Below are 10,102 nucleotides of genomic sequence, written 5' to 3' on the forward strand. Positions count from 1 at the left end.
CAAAAAGAAAAGGATATTTCCAAAATTTGAAAGCGAATAATATGTAGCATTATATACATTTTCTTTTAACTTTACTGATTTGGTGTGCATGAGGGGGCAGCACGGTGGAAAAGGGGTTAGTGCGTCTGCCTCACAATACGAAGGTCCTGAGTAGTCGTGAGTTCAATCCCGGTCTCGGGATCTTTCTGTGTGGAGTTTGCATGTCCTCCCCGTGACTGCGTGGGTTCCCTCCGGGTACTCCGGCTTCCTCCCACCTCCAAAGACATGCACCTGGGGATAAGTTGATTGGCAACACTAAATTGGCCCTAGTGTGTGAATGTGAGTGTGAATGTTGTCTGTCTATCTGTGTTGGCCCTGCGATGAGGTGGCGACTTGTCCAGGGTGTACCCCGCCTTCGGCCCGATTGTAGCTGAGATAGGCTCCAGCGCCCCCCGCGACCCCGAAGGGAATAAACGGTAGAAAATGGATGGGTGGGTGTGCATGAGAAACTGGAAAGCTCTCCTCGACCACACGCGCTTTTATCAAGGCAAGGCAAGTTAATTTTTAGAGCACAGTTCATATGCAAGGCAAGTCAAAGTTGAAAAACATGAAACAAAATAAATTAATGAGAAAAATAAAATCATCATAAAAATAATCAGAATTCATTCAATCAACATTAAAGAGTGTAGATAAAATACTCTCAGTTGTCATATGCAGTTAAATAAAATAGTTTTCCGCATGGATTTAACATTTGCCAACATCGGGCCTGTCTCACATCTTCTGGAAGACTGTTTCAGATTTTAGGAACATAAAACTGAAATCAACAAGTATATATTAAAGGTGCATGATTAATATCAAGCCGATATGAGGAATTGTGACAACCAATAAAAACAACTCTCCAATGAGTCGAGATTACCCGTACTGTGCTGTAAGTGCAGGGTGAGCAAATAAAACACTCCTTTTTTTAAACGTGCCATGCTGCAAACTTCCTTCTGAGCTCAAACAAACATGACGTCGATCGTGCGGGACTTCCTCACTGTTTCAGACTTATCGCCAAACCTGTTGACCTTCCCGTTTTTGCCGGGAAATCAACTTTTTTTTCTTTCCGGTCCATACTTTTTCTAACTTTAATCGAAGGTCTTTGAACGCACCACAGTTATGTGCAATGAGTTGCAAAGGTGAAACTTGTGCATGGGGTGTGGGTAATCTTAGACAATCTTAATTTGATTCAAACAACTTTATTTTGAACTTTCACAGCTATATTAATTTTGTATTAACATTTATGATGCATCCAGTGCCTTCCGCCCGAATGCAGCTGAGATAGGCTCCAGCACCCCCCGCGACCCCAAAAAGGGACAAGCGGTAGAAAATGGATGGATTGATGGCATTTATGATGTCTTTTTTTTTTTTTTACATAAATGACACATTTAAATGGCAGAATAAAATGGCAAAAAAAAACCATTCGCCCTACTGTGCTTGGGGCCCTGGTACAACATCCCCATTTAGCCCCCCACTTCGAGGCTGCTGGCAACTGCTGCCATTTTGTGGAGTTAATAAAAATGAGATGGTATACTACAGCCACACTAGCTAATGCCAACATTTTATTAGAGAGCCTGCTGGTTATCTTCTTTTGTAGGCCACCGCACCTGCAGCGAGGTGTTAATTTGTGCATACACGTAAGAAATTAACCATACCAGTGGGGTTTCCTGGGTTGATGATGCAGAGCACCCGAGGAGTGCAGTGCTCCCTGGCTGCGACCAGGGCCCTGCGAAGCTCCGCCACATCCAGGCTCCAACACTTGTCCTCGTCCAGGTAGTAGCTGATCTGCACAGCACCCAGGTCCGCGATGGCGGCCGAGTACAGAGGGTACTGGGGAATGGAGATCATTACTCCCGTGCGGGTTCGGCCCTCCCCGCACACCATCAACTTCAGCATGGTCTGGGATCAACAGGTGAAGAGACAAAAATGACAAATTATATTTTTAACTGGAAACTTAAGTTTTTTGTATTTTTTTGACATCCTTTCTGTAGTAGTAATTTAGTAGCCGGATGGGATTACAGTACAGGATAATTCTTCTTGAGTGTGGTGCAAAGTACAGTAGAGTGTATCATTAACGGAACTTTATTTGAAAACAGGGCCAAATGTGAACCGCGGAAACATCAGCGCCCATACAATATTATTATGAGCATTTTGAAAGCCACACGACTTCATACCACAATGGCATCGCTGGCACCGGTGGAGAGGAAGATATTGTCCGGGTTGGACGGAATTCCGCCATCTCTTTTCTCGATGTAGCGTGCCACATCGTGACGGATGCACTCGATACCTTGGCTGGCACTGTAGGCCCCTTGAAAGAAACATCGTGTTTATTCAGTGAGCACAATGTCCCGTGTCTTCATAAATTATTAATGAGAGGGCAAATGGTTACAAAGGGTCTGTGTGTGTTGAAGCAAATGATTGGCTGAGTGAGGAGGAGTTGTCTGACCTAAACTGTGGCCTCCACAGGCCTCCAGAATGCGCCGTGCCCTTTGCTTGGCATCCTCTGGAAATACATTGTCCTTTAGGAGCTCAGGGTAAGCACACAGGGCCAGAACCTCGAAGAAAACATTAAACACTCTGTTTTAAGCCCTGCAGTTTTAAAAATATGTGCCTACTATATGTTATGCATAGTTGTCCAACCTGCCTGAGAAATGTAATTGGTTTCTGGCCCATAGCATGGGCATCTCCTATGTTGGCCTTGATGACTTCAGTGAAAGGTTTCTTGGCACCCTGCATCAAAAACACATAGGGTTGAATTAAGATAAGAAAAGCCTTAACTGCAACAAAGACAGGGTAAAAATATCCTCCCTGTGCCAAACTGTTGGTGTCTTGCTGAGAAACGTTGGGAATGAAGACGTATGACATGCTTGTAGGAACAGAGCCTCAGAATAATTTGTTACTTTGCTGACATGACAACACACAAATAATTACACACTTACTCAGTAAACACTAAAAGTACATAGTGGAGGGAAAAAAACAGGATCTGCATTACTTTCCTTAAATGCAGAGACACAACAGAAACCTTAAGATGTAAAAATACATGTATTATTACTAGGGACTTTTTCAACTTCTGATATGATACATCAGCACAATTCATACATATTTTTATTGTGTAGTGTGGAAAGTTAAAAAAGGCTCGATCAAGTGAAATTACTCAAACCGAGAACAATGATCAGTATTAAAAAGACTAATCAATTTATTATTAACTGTCTGCAATGGACTTATGCTGTCTTTAAGATGAAGTGGAGTGCTAATTGTTTTCTGTCAACATGTAGTGGCCACAATAATTATTCATTTCAGCTCATGACGCATTAAAAATGAGTGATGCGGACACGTTTGTTATAGGATACTTTTTAATACAATTCCGTCTAGGAGACTTTGTATATGCATGTAACATTCAAATATATTTATTTGATACTTGTTTATATTGAAAAATGTAGTGCTTTGGACTCCAATATAGTTCAATTAAGGACACTTATTAAGTATTGTGTGCTTAGCTGTTGTGTAGCTGCTAGCTCCTAGTAACCAAGTTTACCTTTTGTAAATGTCTTCAGTAAAATACAAGAAAAGAACAGATTTGTGTGCTTACTGGAGGACATTTAGATGTTAACTGGCTGTCCAGCTTTGCACCAGTAAACACGTTGCAAGAATGCTTATATCTGACCTTTTAGATGCACGCTGACGAATACTCATATTGGAATGATACGCAATATGTGATCGGGACACCACTGAATCATAGTTTAGTTCAGTTCACCAATTTATTTGCAACGCAACACATTTTCTACACTATTCAAAGAAAAAGGCATCTCCAATACAATATCTCAATCTGCAAAAAACAATAGTAAAAATGAAAGAAAACAAAACAAAACAGAGAAACATGGAGTGTGTCCAAAATGGAGCAGGAGGAAGCAAAAGCTTATATTGTACTGCCCAATCCCTCAGGTAATCTGATTCTTAATCATTAACACAATATAATCACCTGATATTTAATGTTAAGTATATTTACAGTATAAATATATTTAAATTCATTTACATATACTCACAAGACTAAAGCCACTTATGTTATCTAATATAGTTTGGATAAATAAATTACACACTCAAATTAGTTTATATTTACTCCTCTTTTCGAAAATATCTTTTTTGTATTACTTTTTAAATTGAATGATGTTATTGCTTTGTTTGATTACATTTAATTACATAAATAAAATAAAATGTGCAATTATCATTATATTAAATATATATGTTGGGTTAAAAACTATATGAAAATAATTGTCATAAAACTAGATAATTATGTTTTTTATGTTTGGGTTTGTCCTCAATTTAATGCAGCTAAATGATATATTTTTCCCCAAAAAAGCGGTAGGAAATGGATGGATGGATGAAACTTTTGCTCTGGATCGGAACCCTTTCCCTTTAAACGCCACTGTAAGTTTCAGCTTTACAGATGCCATGTTGTGTGCTATAGGAATGCTGTCTATCCCAACACATCAGATGATGCGGTTATTCAACTGGATGGGTGGTCTCTTTGTTAAAACAGAGGCCACTGTTAAATCAAATTAATGTGATTCCTGACATTGCCCGCAATCTTCCAAAATGGCTTTTGGAGGATGGAGCTCCAAATCGTGAAGGTCATTGCAGCGGAGGCACTTAGCGCTATTGGCTGATGTTGCGACAGCTGCACTTTGTCAGTGAAACAAGCAAAACACAGAAACCGGCCCGCTGCGCCAAAGCAACCAGACACAGTTCATCTAAATCACGTGCATGTATCATCTTTCAATGGCGCCATTAGGGATTCTAAAGACCTCGGCGGCAGCGTCTGTTGCAGTTTCAAGCACAGCTGCAGTTTTGGTTTTAAAAACAAAGCCTTGTGGTAAACCAAATCAAATAATCCTTTATGGTTTCATTTTCCTCCCCATCCAAACAATTTCCAGCCACTTAGCATTGATCTTGAGCCCGATGTTATTAATTTATTGTCCTTCCCGACCTGATTAGCGCAGGCGAGCTCTGCTTTGGTTCCTGGTTGTCTGCTTATGGTTTGCAACGTGTTGCAGCTGTCGTCGTTTATCAGATGACGCAATGTGACAATGGACTGGGCAGCTTACTTCTGACACGTATACGGTTATTATAGTGAACATAAACACCTGTCAAGATCACGGCAATGTATGTTTGTCTTGCGGACAACGATGGCAGACGGTTTATTTTTTTAGAAGTAAAAGAAGCCATTAAGTCTTGCTTTTTTGTGTCAAGCTTTTACAGTGCTGTGTTTTGAGTTCTATTGATTGTTAAGCAGGCACAACATGTGTTGACATTGTTTCCCATACATTAGATTTGGTGCCATCTGTTCCCCCTTGCTGATAAACACATTATAACAGGACTGCCTGTAAAAGTAACCTGTCGTTAAAACTCTTTACAGTAGGTGCATCGGAATTCCACTTTTTGACACACCTCATATGCACATGGTCGGCCAGAAGAATAAGACGACGTAGCAAGACTTAGAGTAATCAGACCCCTCTAAATCAGGGTCTCAAACTTAATGTACCTGGGGGCCGCTGGCGGTAGAGTCTGGGTGAGGCTGGTCCACACTTGTAAATCACGTTTTAACCACGTGACTATATTAATGAACAGCTTCTATCAACAGCTATACAATCCCTGGCAAAATATTTTTTCTCTCATTCTTTTTCAACTTTCTCTGATTGCTGTTGTCAGATCAGCTTTGCAGGTTGTAGTCTTGTCATGTACCATTTTATTCACTTTCCACCACAGATTTTCAACTGGATTGACAGCTGGACTATTTGCAGGCCATGAAGTTGACCGTATGTATCATTCTGCAAGGAATGTTTTTACAGTTTTTGCTCTATGGCGGTGCTTCCTAAATCATTTTCTGTTACGCCCCCCTAAGAAGTAGAAAATATAGAAGTATAAGTAGTATAATTTGTCAATAAAATTGTTATAACCATACTTGTGCATAACATTGTAAGTTTATTAATATTAAAGTAAACAACACACCGGTCTTTCCTCGTCTTCCACCGTGGTTACAGTGAAGCCAAGTACTACATACGTTACATATTCTGGCATCACACTGCGCCCCTTTTCCCAGGGAAACCGCCCCATTATTTGAGAAGGACTGCTCTATGGCAAGATGCATTATCTTGCAAAATTATGTCATCATCTCCAAACATACTTTAGATTGGTGGAATAAAAAAAGTGTCTAAAATGTTGATTAATGAGATTAATGAAAACATATATTGAAAATGTAATGAGAGCCATCTTCCCAGTGTCCTTACCTGGCATGCAGCCCCATATCATTAATGACTGTGGAAATTGGCATGCTCTCTTTAGGCAATCGTCTTCATAAATCTAATTGAAACCAATAAAAGTTCCAGCATCATCACCTTGCCCAATGCAGATTCGCGATTCATCACTGAATATCATCCAGTCAGCCATAGTCGACAATTGCTGTTCCTTAGCCCATTGTAACCTTAGTTTTTACAATGTTGATGACTTTCGTTTCGCTTTTTTGTATTTAAATCCCATTTTCTATAGGTGCTTTCTTACAGTTTGATTACGGACTGCGGCTCCACTTTCCGCCCAAATCTTTTCATTTGTTTTGCTGTGCATTTTATACCACCGGGTAATTCTAAGGAAGACGGTGTAGAGCTGAGGTAACAATGTACTTCTCAGCTGCGTCTCAGCAGGAAGTGATGCTGGCCTCGGCGGACCTCAAATCACATGTGGCTTTTTTTCTCAGTACAAGAAGAAAACTCCAGAAGTGGGACTATTGCTGTTCATCAAAATGCTTCTTACTACGTTTTCTATGGGAATTAAGCATTGTTTGAATGATTGAGTCAGGCTGAATACTACAGCTCTTGATGAACAGTTTCTCCTAAAAGGAGTTTGCAATTAAACTGAATGGACGCATCGCATTTCCTCTTTAGTTCTTCAGCCGTGCAACAAAGAGGCTGCTGTTCACAGTAAAAAAAAAGAAAAAAAAAGTACAGGAGCCACCAGGCACTGATTGCACAACGTAGACCTGTGAAGCAGAAAACAACACCGCTTCGTTTACATTTGACTAGCAAGCACCTTCCACGCCGCTCCTCTTAAAAATGTCCACAGATAACGGGGCGTCTAAGTGTGTGTATTAGTGCAGCGCAGACACATTTATGGGTCACCATCACACTCAAATCTGCTGCGCTGCCAGTAAATGTGTTCCAGTCAGGAAGCACTCCTCTCAGTGGATGAATGTAAACCTTCATGACCTCTCAAAAACAAAATATATAGACAAAAATTATTAAAAAGTTACATTATTAATACAAAAAAATAAAACAAAAATGTAAAAAAACATTTTTAAAAGAAATTGCCATGATATGCTGAACTATGTTAAATAGTGCTATTTCAGTACTGCGTGCAGAGAAAAGTATGGGCCTCATTGCCAGTAGGGTTGAGTCCAATGAACTCTGTCCACTGCGGGGAGGAGAGCAAGACAAAAGAGTACAGCGAGTGCTCCCCTCACTTCTTATGTAATAACTATCCAAGATACACACACCCGGCAGTAAAATCAGGATAGAGTACTAAGGGGCCATCGTTCCTGTGTGCAGTGAAGAAGAGGACGAAAGACGGCATTACAGTCTCGCTGTGACGCCTACTTTGCAAAGCACAGCGGATCAATATAACCACAGCACAAAGTAATGTGAGATGTTTGCACTGCAGGAAAAACAACTTCACTTTGGACTTAGAAAAAACTGAAGCTTGAAATTATTGTACTTTAATGAAAATGATCATTTCCTTTAAATACATTTTTTAAATGTTACCTTTACGTAAACAAGCTTCACTGTTGTGAAGAAGAAGCTAATGGCAGAACAGCAATCCACCTGGTTGCAAAGAGGCATGGACACAACATCAAAAAGATGTTTGTTAACAGCCATTTAAATGATCATACATTATAAGATTTTTTTTAAATAATAATTGTACATATAGTGAAATTGTCGTCCAAATAAATCGTACGAGTGCAGTTACAGCCACTCGGGGTGTATTTGCATTGATAAGATGATGTAGCGAGCAAGCTAATTTAACATTGTTAACGTTAATATTTGCATTATTCCTATAATAGCATTTACCATAAGAATAGGAAATAACTATTTTTAAACCACAGCTTATGTGTGGCAAGAATCAATTATGATTAGAAAAAATAAAAGTTATGTGGTTTAATCCAGTGTTTTTCAACCTTTTTTGAGCCAAGGCGCATTTTTTTCATTGAAAAAATCCGGAGGCACACCACCACCAGAAATCATTAAAAAATTAAACTCAGACAATAAAAAGTCGTTGTTGCAGTTGTTGGATATGAATTTAAACCATAACCAACCATGCATCACTATAGCTATTGTCTCAAAGTAGGTGTACTGTCACGACCTGTCACATCACGCCGTGACTTATTTGGAGTTTGTTGGTGTTTGCCCTTGTGTAGTGTTTTAGTTCTTGTCTTGCGCTCCTATTTTGGTGGCTTTTCCTGTTTTGTTGGTATTTTCCTGTTGCAGTTTCATGTCTTCCTTTGAGCGCTATTCCCCACACCTGCTTTGTTTTAGCAATCAAGACTATTTCAGTTGTTGCTATCCTTCTTTGTGTGGACATTGTTGATTGTCATGTCATGTACGGATGTACTTTGTGGACGCCGTCTGCTGCTCCACGCGCTGTAAGTCTTTGCTGTCGTCCAGCATTCTGTTTTTCTTCACTTTGTAGCCAGTTCAGTTGTAGTTTCGTTCTGCGTAGCCATCCCTAAGCTTTAATACCTTTTCTTAGGGGCACTCACCTTTTGTTTATTTTTGGTTTAAGCATTAGACACCTTTTTACCTGCACGCTGCCTCCCGCTGTCGTCTTCATATTGTGATCATGAAAAACCATGTTCCCGACATCTACAAAGCAATTAGCTACCTGCTGCCACCTCGAATAACACGGTTACTCTGCCAAGCTCTAGACCAGTGTTTTTAAACTAGTGTGCCGTGAGATATTGTCTGGTGTGCCGTGGGAAATGATGCAACTTCACCTAATTGGTAAAAATTTTTTTTTTTGCAAACCAATAATTATAATCTGCAAATAATGTGCCGTTGTTGAGTGTCTGTGCTGTATAGAGCTCGGCAGGGTAACCATGTAATACTCCATATCAGTAGGTGGCAGCAGGTAGTTAATTGCTTTGTAGAAGTCGGAACGCGTCGAGGATGGTTTGTCGTGATCCCAATACACAGAGCACAGCGGGAGACGCCGTGCAGGTAAAAAGGTATGTAATGCTTAAACCAAAAATGAACAAAACGAAAAGGAAAAGGCAATGAAGCATAAGGAATGGCTATGCAAAACGGAAGTAAAACTGAACTGGCTACAAAATATACAAAAACAGAATGCTGGACGACAGCAAAGACTTACAGCGTGTGGAGCAGAGATGGCGTCCACAAAGTACATCCGTACATGACATGACAATCAACAATGTCCCCACAAAGAAGGAAAGCGTCCGCACAACTGAAATAGTCTTGTTTGTCAATAGAAAGCAGGTCAGGCAATTGCACTCAAAGGAAGGCATGAAGCTGCTACGGGAAAACACAAACAAAACAGGAAGAGCCACCAAAATAACAGCGCAAGACAGGAACTAAAGCACTGCACACAGGAAAACAACAACAAACTCAAAATAAGGCACGACAACCTGGTGGAGTTTCATTTTTTAACGTTTTCTGCTGGTGGTGTGCCTCCGTATTTTCTGTATTAAAAAAAGTGCCTTGGCTCATAAATGGTTGAAAAACACTGCTCTAGAAGGCACTGACACTCAACAACGGCATCTTATTTGCGGATGATAATTACTGGTTTGCAAAAAAAAAATTCAACCCATATAGATGAAATGACATCATCTCTCACGGCGCACTAGCGTGCCGCGGCACAGTGGTTGAAAAACAGTGGTTTAATCACACAATGTATCGAAATGGCGAGCCAAACAGTGGCGCGCGAGCGTTCACGTGACTGTTAATTACCTCTTTGATCTCCTTCTCCAGCTGCATCGCGCGCTGGACGATGGCCCCCCGCACCGCATATTCCACCTTCTTCACAT

General features: G+C 40.4%; 1 protein-coding gene across 1 annotated transcript in view; it reads right to left on the reverse strand.

Annotated features, from left to right (window-relative positions):
• LOC133630009 (alanine aminotransferase 2-like) overlaps positions 1–10,102 on the reverse strand; it is a 21,740-nt gene that overhangs the window by 11,245 nt on the left and 393 nt on the right. The window contains exons 2-6 of the mRNA XM_062021212.1: positions 10,026–10,102; positions 2,659–2,748; positions 2,465–2,573; positions 2,193–2,326; positions 1,674–1,917 (exon numbers count right to left, since the gene is read on the reverse strand). The exon at positions 10,026–10,102 is cut by the window's right edge and continues 93 nt beyond it. Coding sequence (XP_061877196.1) covers positions 1,674–1,917; positions 2,193–2,326; positions 2,465–2,573; positions 2,659–2,748; positions 10,026–10,102 — 654 coding nt within the window. The remainder of the gene's footprint in view (positions 1–1,673; positions 1,918–2,192; positions 2,327–2,464; positions 2,574–2,658; positions 2,749–10,025) is intronic.

Source organism: Entelurus aequoreus, linkage group LG15, assembly GCF_033978785.1.
Source record: "Entelurus aequoreus isolate RoL-2023_Sb linkage group LG15, RoL_Eaeq_v1.1, whole genome shotgun sequence".
Lineage (NCBI taxonomy): Eukaryota > Metazoa > Chordata > Actinopteri > Syngnathiformes > Syngnathidae > Entelurus > Entelurus aequoreus.